Here is an 18014-nt window from a genome sequence, read left to right as displayed (position 1 = left end):
TTATTAAACAATTTGGTGTTCTTTTGTTTACTCTTTTTTAACAAACGTACTTTTCATGAATATGTTTATTTTTTAAGAATAACTTTACTTAATTTTTTTTTCTGCAGAAAAGATTAAAACACGTAACGTAAATGTTACTTTAAAACTTCAAGCAACAGTTTTGAAGCAAAAAATATGTCGGCGCTTTTGTGTTACGTAGAGATTTTTTTTTGTCTTCAGAAAGCGGTAATCGACAAAAAGGATCGGCATGCATGAAGCCGATCATGCAAATGACAAAAATGACCAAAATCGGCCGATCTTAATAATCGGCATCGGCTCACCCCTACTATATATAGTGCTTGTTTGCGATTGTGCATGTGAATATTTTTTTTATGCGGCAAATAATGTGTCTTTGATTGTTTGCTTGTATTGAACTAATTGTAAGTGCAGGGCTTTCTTAAAAAAAAAAATTGTGTTTATAATATATTTGAACATGGAAAAGTATGTATATTTCCAGGATAAAATCTGGAAACTAAAATTGGTAATAGGTCACTAAACGTTTCAGGAGACAAACGTTCCAGTTGCCAGTGTGTGTGGTTTTTTTTTTTTTTTGGTGAAAATCCTTGATTCCGCGCAGCTCTTATTTCCTTGCCATTGGTACAGTCCTAGTTGCAAAATGCATTATATAATATGATGTATTTAATAATTGGTTATGGTGGTAAATTTTAGTAATTTTTTCGTGCTTTGCTTTTTATGCAGGGTAAAGGTTCGAAGACTGACATAGACCGGCGAGCAGACCAGATCCGCGACCAAATAGAAAACACAACCTCCGATTATGAGAAGGAGAAACTGCAGGAGCGGTTAGCCAGGCTGGCCTCCGGCGTCGCAGTCCTCAAAGTCGGTGGATCGAGCGAGGTTAGGCTTGGTCTTTGAGCCGACGTTTGTGCCCATGTTATACAGACACCTGGAAGTGCCTGCCATTGTCTTGGCTTAAGAGGCTTAATTTAGAAGGATGGGTGTAGTTTATGGCTAGATGGAGGCTGCATGGTTTGTGCGTGTGCTTGTAGGTTGAGGTGAATTAAGACAGGGTGAATAATGTGTTCATGTCAGTTATTATATAATATTCTGAAGAATGATGACATTAAAGGCCGAGGAATTGAGAATTCTGCACTGCGTGGTGTGCAAACGCCATGTGGTGTGTTGAGTTCTTTGATCATACCCACGAAGCGATGATATATGACTGACTTCAGAAAAATGTGGTGGTGGTATAGGTAGAAAGCTCTGTGGCTGAATGTGTCCTGATTGTGTGTGTTTGGATGTGTAGGTAGAGGTCAATGAGAAGAAGGACCGGGTGAACGACGCCCTGAATGCAACAAGGGCAGCTGTAGAGGAGGGCATAGTGCCGGGGGGAGGGTGTGCCCTGTTGCGCTGTATCCCCACCCTCGACAACCTAAAGGTCGCCAACGAGGATCACCAGACAGGTATGTGCAAATGTTAATCATAGCTAGACTTCCGAAAAAATAGCACATAGTTTCCTGTTGTCTAATAGCAGATCAAAATTGTAGAGTATAATTAGTTGCAAAAAAAAGTTGATATTGATTAAATAGTGGGAAATAACTTGATGAAAGTTAAACATAAGTGTTTTTGATACTAATTTTTTTTGTAAATGTTTTGATTAAAAATTTCCTTAATGAATATTAAAAAAATTAAAGCTGGAGCGATTGGTAATGAATAGTGGCGTGAAAAAATGATGTAACCATTTTTACACGAAAAAACGCGATAATTGGACTTAAAAACGACATAAAACGAAAATCCGTATTTTAAACTACTAAATCTGAAAAACAATATATATCGTAAATCAGCTATATCGGTGAACATGTTTTGACGTTGTAAAATACTATATATGTATATATATATATACATTCTTTTATTTTTATGAATGCACTAATTTGTTAGCATTTTTAAAATTGATAAATGGTTAAATATCACGTTCACTGAGGTAACAACATAAATATTATTCCGTTCTAACGTTCGCTTTGTTTTAGCAGAATCGCCAACATACGAGAAAACATAACTCCATGAACGCGACTTAAAATTAATTTCAAAAAGTTAAATATTAAGTCCATTTCCAACTAATTTCGCGCGAGTTAATATACGTTTAGTTTCTTCAAAACGTAACACAATTTCATTGTAATTTTATTTTACCAGCACTTATAGATACTGGTATTTTTATTACAATTTTGGCTTGGAAACGTTGGCTACGCGTAAATACTGGCAGTCCTTTGTCACGTACACACGTTACGTTGCTGCTTCAAAACAATGCCGAAATTAAAGCCTACTGCCAAGTCCCGAGCAAAAGAATTTAAATATGAGGGTTTATATGCTTCTAACAAGATTTTATTTTGCAAGTGGTGGAATTGTAGAGTTGACCACGAAAGGCGCGACACTGTTGTAAAACATGTAAACAGTAAACACCACGTTAAAGTTTGGTTAGGAAGTGCAGCTGGTGTCAGCAGCAAACGTTTAGCCACGATGGAAGAAGTGACTACTGTTGCCAAAAAAAATGAGAGAAGACAGAAAAGTTCATCATGAAAACTACACAGGCGTTTTTATCTCTGCAAATATACCACTTGAGAAATTGTTTTTAACAGAGATTAAATGCAAATAGTTGTGAAACTATGTAAATTTATTGACTAGTCATAAAGTTAATAGTCCATTTAAAACAGTTTAAAGTGTTTCCGATAGCATTACAGTGTACATGGTTACAAATTTAAAAATACGTATATTTTTATCCTTATTTTCTGCTGCAAATTCCTATAAAAACACAAAACACCGAAATTGTTGATTTTGGAAACGAAAGTGGCTAAATTATAAAACCATAATTTCACACCCCTAGTAATGAATATTTCATAATTATGGTATGCTCAACCAGAGGTATGGTATGTGCCATACATGGTACACTATGTGAAAGTCAATGTTACAAATGATCATACTCTATACCCTAAATTATGGTATGTGATGGTAAATATTCATACTGTAGCACTGGATTGGCAGTGGGAGGCAGAGATGATAAAATTGTCTCAGACAACTAGTATTGGAAAAATAAAATACATATCACATATTCACAACCAGTTACAGTAAAAACCCCATTGTTTCGACCACATTTATTGCGACAACCATTCTATTGCAATCCCTTTTTGACAGACTGAAAAATTTTTGTTAACAAGTCTAAAATTGGAGGAAATTGGCTAAAAATTAGTTCAAAGCATGTTTGTTTCTCTTGGTGAACACTGGCAAATACAGAGTCGTCGCTGCTCATTCTGCTTTGCAATGGCTTACATTTCATTACAAACTATACAAATGTCATAGCTCCAACAAAATTAATATTTTTATTGAACACAGCTGCCGAGTAAATATGAGAGGTTGACATATTGCATGACAAAGAAGCGTAGTGGTTTACCGGCTGAGCCAGCGACCTTGCGTATTTATTTCGAATGTCCAGAGCGCAGCACCATGACTCGTACGGCATCAGAAGAGCACGGTAACTCGCGGCACACAGATTATGTACTTGTTTACGTTTCGCAAGTTATTTGATGTTATAGTTTGAAATAGTGGTGCACCGATATGACTTTACCAATTACCGATTATGAGAGCAATAATCGGCAGATACCGATTCAGTTACCGATTATAATGAAAAAATTTTTTTAAGTGTAATAATGCACACAAAAAATTTTTATTCCCATGTGAATTTAATTACAAGAGTAGGTAAAATTGAGAATACAGTTATAATAACAGTATAAAAATATATAAAATACACTATTAAGTCATTGCAAAGTGTAAATTAAATTAACTTCTATTTATATTTGTTATTGTAAACAACTTGAACTACAGTCTAAAATTTGTAATTTACAATGGGTAAGTTTTTGTTGCGGAAAACTAGCATTATTATCGACTATCACATAAGGTTGCATCGAGAAATTACCGTTTAACAATGGAAACATGTTGCTATATTTTGTTCACTTGAGTTTATAGAAAAATGTTTCCACACTTCACTTTTTTTTCTCCCTATTCGCCATCTCACTATAATTATATAAAAATGACTCAAAACTAGGGATGGGCCGGTCGAATCCTCGAATCCCACCGAATCTCTAGTATTCGAAAGATTCGAAATTCGAGGGAAAAGATTCGGGATTCGAGGAAAAATATTGATGTAAATGTAGTACTTTAAAAACTTAAATGCTTACAATATTCTTGGCCTGTTAACGTTTTCCTTGGAACACATCCTATTGAGGTACAGTAGAACCTCGTTAATACTTGATGGTCAGGACCGAGATAATCACGGATTACCGAATTTCACGGACTAGCGATTAAAAGCCCGGAAGGTCTTGTCAAGCTTCTCAGACACCGGCGTGCAGCTGGGTTAAGGCCGCTCACTGTAAGGGCCGGCCGTCTTCGAATTAGTTTCTCGGCTTAAAAAAAATACAGCACTGCCTAGCCATTAGTTCACGGTCATTTACAACAGGCGAAGAGAGAAAGATAAGATCGTGCTGACCTTGCACCCTCCCCCCTTCTCATAGTACAGCCAGACACGTCACTCGCCAGGCGCCTGCCATGCGTTGGCAGGTTGGCTTGTAGTGTTTGCCGGCCCACGTGACGTTAATTTTAAGCGCTGACAATTTTTACATCTTTTTTTTCTTCTCTTTTAAATCGTCCCGGATTATCTGATTTCCGAATCAGCGCATCACGGATTAACGAGGTTCTACTGTATTGTACTTTTAATTCGTTATTATATAAAAAAAAATTATGAAGCATGTACTGATTTGGGAAACTTACTTTATATTCATGAACATGGATGCATTGTCGCTACATTGGCATTAAATAAGGCTTAAATCACATTTGTATTCTCAGAATATGCTAAAAAATAAAATAAAGCCCATTTAGGATCTAGACTAAATAAGAATCTTGTTTTTTTTTTTTAAATAACTTTTCTCAGAAATCTGTTACTTAGTAATACAACAATAATGCCAAATTTCATCAAGTTACGGTCGCACATGTAGTAATAACAATGAAATAATGAATGACAAAAATTAATACGTTATACAATTATTATTTTAATCGCAATTCAATTTTAAATATTCCGATACGTTCTATTTAAGAATTTTTTTAGGACCAAGTTTGGTTTGTGTAGACTACCAACGTTAAAATATGTATTATCTGAGAATTCCATGATGGCCAACCAATGAATTTGTTAGCCAATCATTTTTAGCAACATAAAAAATAACTAATATTAATACATATAAAAAAAATTAATTGGTAAACTAGAGAAAACACCCCTTCACTTTTAACTTCGGGCATATTAATCACTATGCTTTAGTGAGGCTTAATTTTAAGACGCACGACAATATTTCTTATGGCCTAAAACCATTGAAGCCAAGATGGTGCTTTTCAGTTTCCATTAAATATTTCAGGAAAACGTTTACCTTCATTTGGGACTTTAAACAAATGTCAAGTTGGTAACTACAAAATATTGTTCCGTCGGATGTTGAATTTCGTTTTCCGATTTCCGTGGATACATGAATCACTGTACTCACAGATAATGCCTGAATGCCTTAAATCCACCAAGTCAGATTCTACAGCAATTGATGAAGTGACCAGATTCTTACGTGATCCTACAGTTAACCCAGAAATAAACATTCTCGAATACTGGAAAACTCAGTCTGCATGTTCACCCAGGCTACATAAACTGTCCAAAAAATATTTGTGTTCACCACCTTTGACAGTGTTCTCTGAACATTTGTTCAGCACTGCAGGAAACATATTGTGACCAAAAACGGAATCGTCTTGATCCAGACCGTGTCAAAATCCTTGTTTTTTTAAATAAAAATTTAAAGGGTTAGATAGTTCTGCATAATGTTTAATTTTTTCTCTTAACTTATAAATTATTTTATAATTAACCCTTGAGAACTGGATTCGGATTCGAGGGGTGGATTCGAGGTACTGTTTGGGATTCGGATTCGAGATTCGGATTCAAGAAAAATGGGATTCGAACCATCACTACTCAAAACCAATTCTAGCACATGTGGTTTTATTAATGTTGACTGAATGTATAAAATTATAAATACTTTTTCACTTTTCACGTCACATACAAATAACACAACAACGGATAATGTTACCAAAGACGCCCATAACGAGTTTGTAAAACGCAGTGATAAACTGTAGAAGGTATCGGGACCACGATTTTTAACCGCTACTACGACTCGAAAAGATCGATTTTCATAGAATCCACTGCAACTGCTTGTGGTATTTTGATTGCGTGCCATCTATTTTACGTCTGGCTATAGGTAATGTACAAGGCCACTAAACAAAAGACGAAACGTAAATAAACGTGTAGGAAACATGTATTTTTTATTGTTAGAGGCAATGAGATTTATTAAACTTAACGAAATATCTGTAATCTTGATATGACGGAGTTAGATGAATTTAGTAATATATACAAATATTACTATATTTCGTCCTAAAATGTGTAACAAAATATTACACGGTAAAAACCTACTTAATTACGCCGGGACGTAGATAATCAGCAAAGTAATCGTTAAGATAATCGCCGATTACGATTAATCGGTAAGTACCCATAATCGCCGATTACGATTCATCGGTATCCGCATCGGTGCACCACTAGTTTGAAATGTTTTCCAAATTTAGGAAAGTAGACCGTGAAAATCGTGTTTTCAAATAAGAGTGGGAACACAAATATTAGTTTATACTTAATGACATGAAACCTCAGTGTTTAGTTTGCCTTCAAGTGGTAGCTGTATTAAAAGAATACAATCTCAAACTACACTTTTTATCAAATCATCAAAACAAATATGAAAATTGTTAAGGCGAGTCAAGAAAACATCTTTTTGAACACCTGAAAAAACAAATTTCTCAGCAAAAGATTGTATTCACCAATATGTCAAGAAAACTATAAGCGTGTCTTTTAGCCTTGTACGTTGTTAGCTACGAGCTAGCGAAAGCGAAAAAACCACTTAGTGATGGGGAATTCATCAAAAACTGTGCAGTAAGAATGGCAGAATCATTTAATGAAGGTAAGGTGGCAAAACAGTTTAATTCTGTATCTCTGTCAAAACAAACTGTTACTAGGAGAGTTGAAGATATTAGCAATCAAATACTGACAAACCTTAAAGGTTCTATTTCTGACTTCGTATTTTTCTTTAGCTCTTGATGAAAGCACAGATGATACCAACTCTAGTCTGTTGTTAATTTTTGTGAGAGTTATCCAAAAATATTTCAGTATTACTGAAGAACTATTAAAAGTATGTTCTTTGCATAACACAACCAAAGGTGTAGATATTTTTAAGGAAGTTAACAGTGCAGTTGAAGAACATGGAGGTTATGTTATGAGAAACTATCTTCAGTTGTCACAGACGGTGCTAAAGCAATGGTTGGAACATCATGTGGCTTTGTTGGACTTTTAAAACAAAAAACAAGCTACCCTGCCCACTCTGCATTGCATTATATATCAGGAGGCATTGTGTGCCAAATCAGTAAGTGTGTCAGGCACATTGGCTACTATTGCAAGATTACCAATTTGTTAAGAGGGGGGAACCGTTCTTTAACTCACATAAAATTTGTCATTTTTAGAAAAATTGAATTGTGCTTATGGTGATTTGTTACTACACACGGAAGTTAGATGGCTTAGTCGAGGAAAGTGCCTAGTCAGATTTTTTGAACTGCGGAATGAAATACTTTCCTTTTTGAATGACAATGTTCCACACTCAACATCTCCAGGAAGCACTGAAGAATGTTGATTTCTTGAAAAATTTAGCTTTTCTCACAGATATCACCCAACATCTGAATATTTTGAATTTGCATTTGCAGGAGAAAGATCAGACTGTTTTTGAGATGATGGGTTTCGAAAAAAAACTTCAAATACCTATTTAAGTTTGCACTGGAACAACCACCAGTAGCTAAAGTGGTGATGTTTATTGCCACTCTTTACTCTATGGGTGCTAGAGAAAAACAAAAGCAAAGATGGCATCTCACATATAACCTCTTGGAAGAATAAACATTTTGTGCAGGTTCCAGAATGATTCAACGTGATTTTTTGTGATAAAAAAGGTTAATTTCGTGCAAATATCGCAATTTCGTCATATTTCGTGGAAAACTACAGATTTCGCGCATCACAGCAAATTTCGTTAAAACGAAATGCAGTATATTAACGTCTTATCACTACCAAGTAAGGTTATTTGTATTACACAACATGTGCAAGTGATGTTTTTTTAAAATTTCGTGATTTCGTCATTAACGAAATTTGACTACCCCTAGCTATGTGGCCCCTGAAGTCAACGAAGTTGGCCATCACTGAATCAGATCAACTGAGTCAGAATTCCTTGAGAGATTCTGTGCAAACTGTATACACTGAAAAATAATTGAAAATTTTCATGACTATTGATTCAATATCATATTTAAGCAAGTTAGTACCATGCTGTAACGTATTATGCAAAATATGTGCTGGGCAACCAACTCCTACAATGTGTCTACCGAACCTAATTTTTAGAAATGAATGCACATTTCGTCCCTCTTTTCTGTTCAGCCCAACAAAGTTAACGTTTGCATTGTCTCCAGAATATGCAACACATTTCGATGCAAGGCCATATTTTTCTAAGGTCATCAAAATATAATTTGTTATAGTATCTGACTGTTCGTTTTCTAGGGCTTGTATTTCAATTACCTTGGTTTTTGTCCCGCCTTCTTTCCATTCAAAATATTGAATAAGAAAGGGAAATATTTAGAGTCTCCAAAAAAATTTTTGTTCAGGCTAGACGTACAATCCATTAATTTAAAAGAATGGTGGTGCTTAATGGTATGAAACGCCAATGCTCCTTCTGCGGCTCTTACATTACTGTTTACTTCATTTACAAAATAATAACTTACTGTTGTAGTTGATGAAGAGCTGCGAACAATTTTTCTGTGTTTCTCACTACTCACGTGGCGTTCCAAGTCTGTAGAACCTTTATTCGCTACCGAAACATAACAGTCGCAAGTCTGTAGAACCTTTATTTGCTACCGAAATGTAACTGTCGCAAGACTGTAGAACCTTTATTCGCTACCGAAACGTAACAGTCTCACAACACACACTTGGCTTCATGTTCAGTTCTTCCACAAACAAAATTTGGGAATTTAGTTTTTAAAGTGTCACTGAATTTACACTTTCTTTTAGACATTGTTTCACACTACTACAAGTTAGCGCCGCATTGATGCATAAAAAATTAAATGATGTGGCTTTTACAAACGCAGAAACGACTTGTGGTTGTTACACCACAGAATTCATAGATTCAACATAAACTATGCATGTGCTGTGTCCTGCGTGTACGCGTTGAGTTGGCCGTTCATAGTTCATCCTCCTGCCATTTACAGTAGAAGCCCTGTCATACACTTTTCAACGGAGGGCAAAAAAATGTTGAATGATGTGGGAAAGTGTATGTAAAGGGAATGGCAATAATAAAAATTTTTTCAATCTAGCATACGATCCCAATGTCAGATTAAACTTCAATACATAATGTGTGAATAATTGCATTACAGTCAAACCTCTATCTATCGAACTCGCATGTATCGATTGTCAGTGTTCATCGTATACCTTCTACGGTCCCGGCAAAATTGCCATACAACTAAGGTTAAAAAAGTCCGCTTGTACCGATGTTCGAATTATCGTTTTGTCCGCATTGATCGTACAAAATATGTGGTCCCGTCACTATAAATTATAATAGATGATTGTTTAACCATAAAGATTTTGCAGAAATAACCATTTCTTAGACAGAAACCGTCATAAAAACAGTAACGATTGTATACAGAAGTAGTAAAAATCACCTTAAATCTGCAGCCAAGTAATGGAGCACGTAAACATGAAGAAAAGACAAATGAACAACAACTTACGAAGAAATATGGATGATGTACCATAACTACAGTACAAACCCAATTGTTATCTTATGATAATTACCGTAAAAAGAACAAAAGATTCTTTGTAGATACCATAATACTACAGAAGCACGATAGCTACCACATTTGCACTATAGTTACCGTAACAACCGAGATGATGTATATTTACCGTGATGGTAATGTATTTATTTATGACATTAAAATTAAAGAACATCATTGAAAGAAAAAAAAGATGTTAAATTTTGATATGTACGGTTGGCACATGTTGCTAAGAAATAATGCGATCTGAAAGAATGCAGTACTACTACGAAAAGTGAAAATGGTACTCGTGGATTTTTAGGTTATAGCAGTCTGTTTCGTTTTTCAGTAATATTGGCCGAAAATTAACAAGCGTATCGGAAGTCGGCAGAAATGCCGATTCAACTAAACATTGGCAAAATCGGCTTCTTCAGTACAGCTCTACATTTGATGACATGAGTAAACATATTTCAGTCTTCAGGATATTGAAAAAGACTAATTTCCATGTAGGTTTATTGTGCGTATGTTTTTTTTTTTTTTTTTTTTGTAGGTGTAAATTGAATTAAGTAAAATGCTTCAATTTGTATTTTTTTTTTTTTCAACCGATTAAACTTTAATGACAAGTAACTGATATATTTCTTACACTAATTTAGAGGTGGAAATATTTTTTTCATATTCTAAGAGTGAAGTGAAGTCCATATCTATTGAATGTCCGCATCTACTGAATTTTTTTGTTGGTCCCCTGAAAAACGATTGATAGAGGTTTGACTGTATATTAATGAAAGATATGAATTCATCATTATATATACATATAATAAAACCACCAAAAATGTAAAATATAGTCCATAATCAAGTAAAGCAGTCCTTTCTTGGAGGGGGGGGGGGGGGGTAGGTAGTCACCAAGCCTAAATTAGAAATTTAAAAAATTAGGCTATTGTAAAAAGAAAATCAGAATTTTTTGCTTGTTTGTTTCATTTTACAAACAACTTTATGCAACAGAACAATTTTCAATAAAATTTTAACTTGAGAAACGTAAAATACAAAACAATCCGATCGTAAGAAAACAATCCGATCGTAAGAAAACAATAAAAACGGGTATATTCAGTTCAAAGATTAATGAATGCACAAAATATGAGATCCGTGCCTTGGTAAAGCGCGGCACCATTTTCATAATCATTGCTAGTTTGCGCCACTAGTCTCGCTTGGTGCTGGCCATAGATGCTACTAGCGAAGTGCACAGTCTTCCTGATACTATCCATTTCTATGGTGCAATAAAGTTATTTTCTTACTTTTGCAAGGGTAAACAAAGAACGTTTTTCAAAATAAAAGCATTAATAAAAACGTAATTTATCAGGAGGAATATATCTAACACAAACAAAATTTGTGAATTTTAGGACTTTTCCGCTTCGTAAAAAGGTATGAAACGGGAAATTAATGATTTTATAAGTGTATGTTCCGGGAAAGAAAACCATTGTAAATATAGTACTTTCGGCGGGACCAAAATTAATTGGCGTATTAAACGGGAACGTATCATCGAGGTTCTACTGTATAATTATTTACAATAAACTTGCAAAACACCACACGTGCTGCATGTGCTGCTACCTGTCAAGCTGTCATAGAACTACTTACTAGTGGGGTGACTCTGCGGACAGCGCATTAGCGCACACCACACGCTTTACTCAGTGTGTAACTGCAGGAATTATCTCACTTTATAAAAAAGCCGGACATTTTGGTGCATTAAGGAAAATCAGGCTGGACGCAAAAAAAAAATACATAAAAAGGACATGTCCTTTTGCCGGACGTCTGGTAACCCTATCTGTGAGTCATCTAGTCCTCCGCGCCAGCTAGCAACCTTAGCAAAGTAGCGTGGCATGCTTCATTTTGCGTGTCCTTAAAAATGTTAACTATCAGTTGAAATATCTATGTAGAAGCTACGTAATGGGAGTGGTGGTGTTAAGTCCTGTCAACTCTCGAGGTTACTTGGTCATAGTCCCGTTCCTGCCTGCCTCCCTCCCTCCCGCCCTAGTACCAGTTGTGACGATACAGCACTTCATTATCTTCAGTCTACACAGCAGAGTTTAACTTGCTCGTGTCGTTTCAGATGGTACAGTATGCCACAAAAGTTTCGCTTTCAGGTGGAAGAGTATTTAAGTATTTTCTGACACATCACCACACATCAATGTAAATAATCATTTGTTTCATAAGTAATCACTTAACAGGTACCACAAAATGTTAGTAAAATTTATTTATGGGGGAAAAAAATTATAAATTTTTTCTTTGGAATTTGTTGCAAAAATCGTGGTGCGCACTATACACGAGTAAATACGGTATATGTTTTACTCTATGATTGTTGAGTACATTTTCAAATAATTTCTAAGGTAGTTTACTGTGATAATGCAGATCATAATCTTTCTTGTATAAACATATCCTAAATTGTACCATTTGTTTAAAATTATTCTATTCGTGAAATATTCTTACAAATCCGATGTTGAATCTAAGATTAGGTCGCCCAATCCCTGACAGGGACACAACATAGTTATCTTGTGTCTGTCTTTGCATTTCAGTTATATACCTTATTTACTTGAGATAGTATCTTTTGATGTACTTAACACAGGTATTTTAAGTCTAACTGCACCGGCATTAAATTTTGGCTTGTGTTTCCTTGCCTAGGTATCAGCATAGTGCGGAAAGCCCTGCGCATGCCATGCATGCAGATAGCAAAAAACGCAGGGGTGGATGCCTCTGTGGTTGTGTCAAAGGTAGAGGACTTGGAGAAGGATCATGGCTACGATGCCCTGAATAATGAGTACACAAACTTGATTGAGAGGGGCATCATTGACCCTACAAAGGTACGTTCTCTACATAGCTTCATTGGCTGTAGGTGCTGTATTGTGTTTCCCAGTAGGACTTCATTAGTTGTGATATGTTGCGTAAAAATTAATAATTCATTTTTTTATTGTAACCCAATCATTAATGATGAGTAGGGACCCCAGAAAATGGTGAACCGCGAAATACACGAAATACCGCGAAATTGGGCACTATTTCACCGTTTTCACGAAATCTGCTATTTTTTCACAAAACACGAAACTTTGCACGAAATCCACGTAATTTCCGTTACCAAGAATGTTTACATTGGTCGGATACTGTAAATAATCTTAATATCGATTGTATTAATATCGCGTAACGAAATTGATTGTAGTTTCAACATGGCGGCAAACGTGTATATTTACGTTGCCGCTCTGTAGCAGCGTTACGAACACAATTTTCGTGTAGTTGGAAATTAGTTCTCAAAAATTCTAGCGCACAGAAGCGAACACAATATTTACGCTTACATAATAGTTTCATTCTGGCCGAACACAATATTTTTTCGTGTGTGTGCCACTACGGCATAAATGTTTTTACGGTGCAGCTTGCAGTAGTGTTTTTTTGTATGACGTCTCGGTTACTCGGTATTAATTTCCAAGCATCTAGTTAGTAGTGCTTATTTTTGTGTTAAGATGCCGAAAATAGTTATGGTTTTCGATCGAGAATGAGAGATGAAGCAGGAAGGTTTTATATATTTCATGTTAAGGATAAGATATGTGTAAGTTTTGCAACGTTCGTGTGGACTGGATGCGTCGAGACACATGCCTAAAACACTTTTCTAACGCAACTCATAAAAAAAAAATTATGTGCGGCATCAACGTCGACTACCGGTACTGCAAAACAGACGTCTATAGAAGCTGCTTTGCAAACTTCTAAAAACATAGTTGTAAACAAACAACAATTTATGATTGACTTTGTTGAAATAATGGTGGGGGCAAACATACCTTTGGAAAAAGCAGACGACCCAACAGACCATACATTATTTTAATTTCCAAACATAGTAATATTACAACACAATTTAAAAAAAAAAAAAACATTTGGTTAGAAACAGATGGAATAGAACAGGCTAGGGGAACACAGGGTGGCTGTAAAGGAGACAAGACCAAGAAGAAAACTAGAAACACTAAAAACCTTTTAGTGTTTGCCAACTGAGTGCATTTTATGTTTAATATTAAAATTTAAAAAAATTTGAAGCAAAACAATCCTCGTTTGCCAATTTCAATTTTAATTTAATGTATCTCACCAGATTTTTACACCGATTTTTAGCACCACTTGCTTATTTTTACACCGATATTTTGCACCGCTTTTGTCATTTTTTTACACCGAAATGAGCCAGTTTTATTTACCATTTTCTGGGGTACCTAATGAGTGATGAAATCCTTTGTTAATTTTTCATGACTATTCTAATTTTTAAGTAAACACTTATAAATACTGGATTTGTGTTTGTGAAAATGTTTTGCTGTCCCATGAACAGTTGTAGTTGTAGCTGTAGAGGAGTGGAGTGTTTATTGATGCTCATGAATGTGGCGTTATGCTGCAGGTGGTGAGAACGGCGCTGACGGACGCGGCGGGAGTGGCTTCCCTCCTGACGACGGCGGAGGCTGTGGTGACCGAGATCCCCAAGGAGGAGGCCCCAGCGGCAGCGGGCATGGGCGGCATGGGTGGGATGGGCGGCATGGGAGGCATGGGTGGCATGATGTAGACTGACACTGCGTGGGCGGTGTAGTAACAAGTTTTTAGAGACAGTACTGTGCGTGCAACCAATTTGGTCACTCGAGTCTTGCCTGTTACTGGATCACAAAATAATCTCATTTGTGCATTGTTTTACTGGAGTGACATTCTAGTGCAGCTGTTGGTGTTTCGAGTCATCGGTGCGCTTCTTAGTCAAGTTGGACATGTACTAGTTTTTTTTTTATTTACTCTTGTTTCAGAATTTATGGTCTAAGATAACAAAAAAAATGTTCATCACCGCAACACTTCACTACTACATTTTCTCCAGTCATTAACTTGTGTTTATTCATTCCATGTGATCAGATGTTAACTATGAAGAAAAACTAGTGACTGTCTGGATGACGAACGCAGGTTTACGGATGTGTTTTTAAGTGAATGTGCAAGTGTAATGTGTATGCTGTTCCAGTTTTGTGTTCGAATGCAGAGTAGTTACTTTTTCATGATTGTTTGTCTTTATAAGTTTTTGTTATAAAATAAACAGCTATATTTACATAAAATACTCCAATAATTCTATTTATTTATTGCATATCCTTTCTGTTTCTGATAACATTCAAAATCTTTTCTATATCAAAACTGGGTGATATGCTGGTTTTTCCCGAAAAACAGGGAACATATATTACCCAAAAGGTCTGACAGTTAAATACTTTCTTTCCATTTCCTGTTTTTATTTTGGTAGTATACATGTCTAACATGCCATACTTGTTATTAATAAACTTACTGTATATACTCGTGTATAGCGCGCCCTTTTTTCCCCCTCAAGTAAAGGAAAAAAATAAGGATGCATGCTATACACGGAAAAAAAAAATGAGGGGGTGAGGCGGGGAGGAGGAGTGGAAGTCGTTAACTGACGGGTGACGTTTCTGGCCAGCCCCCACACATACGCACAAGCAACAAGGCCTCTCTTTCACACACGCACGTGCGCGCGCAAGCTCGCACGTCTCTTGTTTATTTTTAGACCTCCCCCTCTACAGAAAGCCAGCGCAGCTAGTAAAATAAAAGAGAGAGAGAGAGAGAGAGAGAATGTTGTCGCCATTCCCCCTCCCACTTCCTTCGCTTCCTCGTCGCAGCTGCTACCGGTGAGTCATCTAGTCCTCCGTGTCACGTTCCTGCCTCCCTCCCTCCCTCCCTCCAGTCCACTTACCAGTTGTGACGATACAGCGCTTCATTATCTTCCGTCTACACAGCAGAGTTTAAGTATTTTCCTGACGCATCACCACACATCAATTTAAATTATCATTTGTTTCACACGTACAGGTACCACAAAATGTTAGTAAAATTTATTTATGGGGGAAAAAAAATTTTTCTTTGGAATTTGTTGCAAAAATCGTGGTGCTCGCTATACACCAGGGCGCGCTATACACGAGTAAATACGGTATTTCAAATTAAGCACTGCACTTACACCTAATTCAGTACATGGTGGCATAAATAATATTCACAAGCGCTCTATTCAACATTTGAAACAAATAGTAAATACAGTGAAACCCCTTATTTACATTACCGTTATTTACGTTTTCCCGTTATTTGCACTATATTCTTCAGGTCCCGTTTGGTTCCCATTTAATCCAATACAATACTTTCACGCGAATTACGTCTCAAAAATCGAATCCATCCCGCTATTTACGTCACGTAACAACCATAGTAGGCCTAAAAACATTGTGAAAAATGTAACTTTTATAGTCGGCAGTGAACATTTTAAACCGCAAAATAAACATATTTTATAACATTAAAAGTTGCTTTTATTTCTAAACATATAATAATTTAAGCCTAGGCGTGTAAAAGTCCGAGTAATTATAGCAGGAGACAATCTAAAATGCAATCGGGAAAAACGTAAACTCACGAATGTATAAACATTCTGATACTATATTTATGTCACAACTTAGCCGAAATACTGGTACGAGACATAAACTTCACTAGATAAAATGAGCGGAGTCTTGGTAAATGTTTTAAACGTATTTTATAATTTCGGAAATAATGTACAGTTGACGCATATTTTTTTAACTGACCATTTATTTATGAGGATCGTAAATAATTAATTTTTGACATCAAGATGAACGTAAACTTGAACATGTCACGGCAGCGAGAAAACTGGTGCGTATACCAATAAACTGGTACACGGGAGGTGGAGCTTATATTTTTTTCCGCTAAGCTCGCATCTATTGGCTGGCTGCTGATGGAATGTCAGTCTGGGCGGAGCGTTGAGTTATACTGCGCATGCGCAGCTCAGAGAACAGACGCCACACCGTAACAACAGCTGATCGAGTACAATGACCTTTCTTGGCGCACGGCGCGCTATTACGGTAAATTTCCAATTTGCGGCCCTTTTTTAAAGTTTTTTTACTGCAGTGCAATGCGTATGTGTAATGTAGCCCGTATTTGTTATGAACGCTGCAGGATGCGATTGTATTTTAATCAACTTTAACGTATTTCTTACTTTTCCCTTTATTTACACTTTTTTACGTTGTCCCCATGAAAAGTGCAAATAAGGGGTTTTGCTGTAGTTGTTTCACTGTCGCTAAACGAGCTTTGTCCACAGTTGAATATGAGAATATTAAGACATGCTAAACTCATAAGAAACAGTTATTCGTTTCATATCGCATACTGTTGACCATGGACTACATCAACAAAAAACACTAGTGCTGTGGAAAAATTTTTTACATGGACTAGTGATTGATCATCATGTTCTCATTTGTAGCTTTCTTGCTGCATCACAACTCTAAAGCAAAAAAAAATTAGCAAAAATAAGTTTCTGAATCAAGTGGAATTTCACTGTAAATATATTGCTGAATGGGCATGTGGTAATTTTAAATGACTGAATGATAAATGTAAATTTGTAAACATAGCCAATTTTTGTCATTTTGCTAATTAGGCATTGTTTTAATTTTGCAATTAACATTCAGAGAAATAAAATTAGCCTTTTATTGTGTTAAATCACTATCCTTGAAAATAACATGCTGCTTATTGCTGTATAATAACGAGATTTGGGACTACACAAAATAGGCATTTTCCTTTGAAAAAGTATGGAAAGTTTTTAAATTTGTAACCATGTAATTCCACATTCTATCAAATTTCCTATGGAAATCTTTTCCCCACATGAAATTTTCTCGAACCAAAATTCTTTATCACATCCAGCTGTAATTCGTCTATTCAAATGGTAATTACATAAACATTGAAAGATGATACACATTACAGAGATGGAACATTGAAAGAAAACATTTCTAAACTGTTGTCGAAACAAGTCCATGAGCTTACACCCCATCTTTTAAGACATCATATTTAGACACTACTAATAAAAATAAGTGGTCTGAGGGTCTTTCAGTAAAGATTGTTGGGAAATAAAAGGTTTTATGAACTACAATGAAACTTTGTCAATACAAACCTATTTAAATCCCCTGCAACATGAATAGGATGTTCAGTGTCAACTTATTTGTGTATTAAAAATTATTGGATACTACAGTAAAACTCGCTTTAGACGTTCCCGCGTA

General features: G+C 35.9%; 1 protein-coding gene across 3 annotated transcripts in view; it reads left to right on the top strand.

Annotated features, from left to right (window-relative positions):
• Positions 1–15031, top strand: part of LOC134531856 (heat shock protein 60A-like) — a 60794-nt gene extending 45763 nt beyond the window's left edge. For all 3 annotated transcript variants that reach the window (XM_063367850.1, XM_063367847.1, XM_063367849.1), the window contains exons 8-11: positions 739–894; positions 1304–1460; positions 12607–12785; positions 14342–15031. In XM_063367850.1, coding sequence (XP_063223920.1) covers positions 739–894; positions 1304–1460; positions 12607–12785; positions 14342–14503 — 654 coding nt within the window. In that variant the 3' untranslated portion in view covers positions 14504–15031. The remainder of the gene's footprint in view (positions 1–738; positions 895–1303; positions 1461–12606; positions 12786–14341) is intronic.
• Positions 15032–18014: the final 2983 nt, after the last annotated feature.

The sequence above is a fragment of the Bacillus rossius genome, chromosome 5 (genome assembly GCF_032445375.1).
Source record: "Bacillus rossius redtenbacheri isolate Brsri chromosome 5, Brsri_v3, whole genome shotgun sequence".
In the NCBI taxonomy this organism is placed as follows: Eukaryota; Metazoa; Arthropoda; class Insecta; order Phasmatodea; family Bacillidae; genus Bacillus; species Bacillus rossius.
This window is presented reverse-complemented; position numbering and strand designations above follow the sequence as displayed.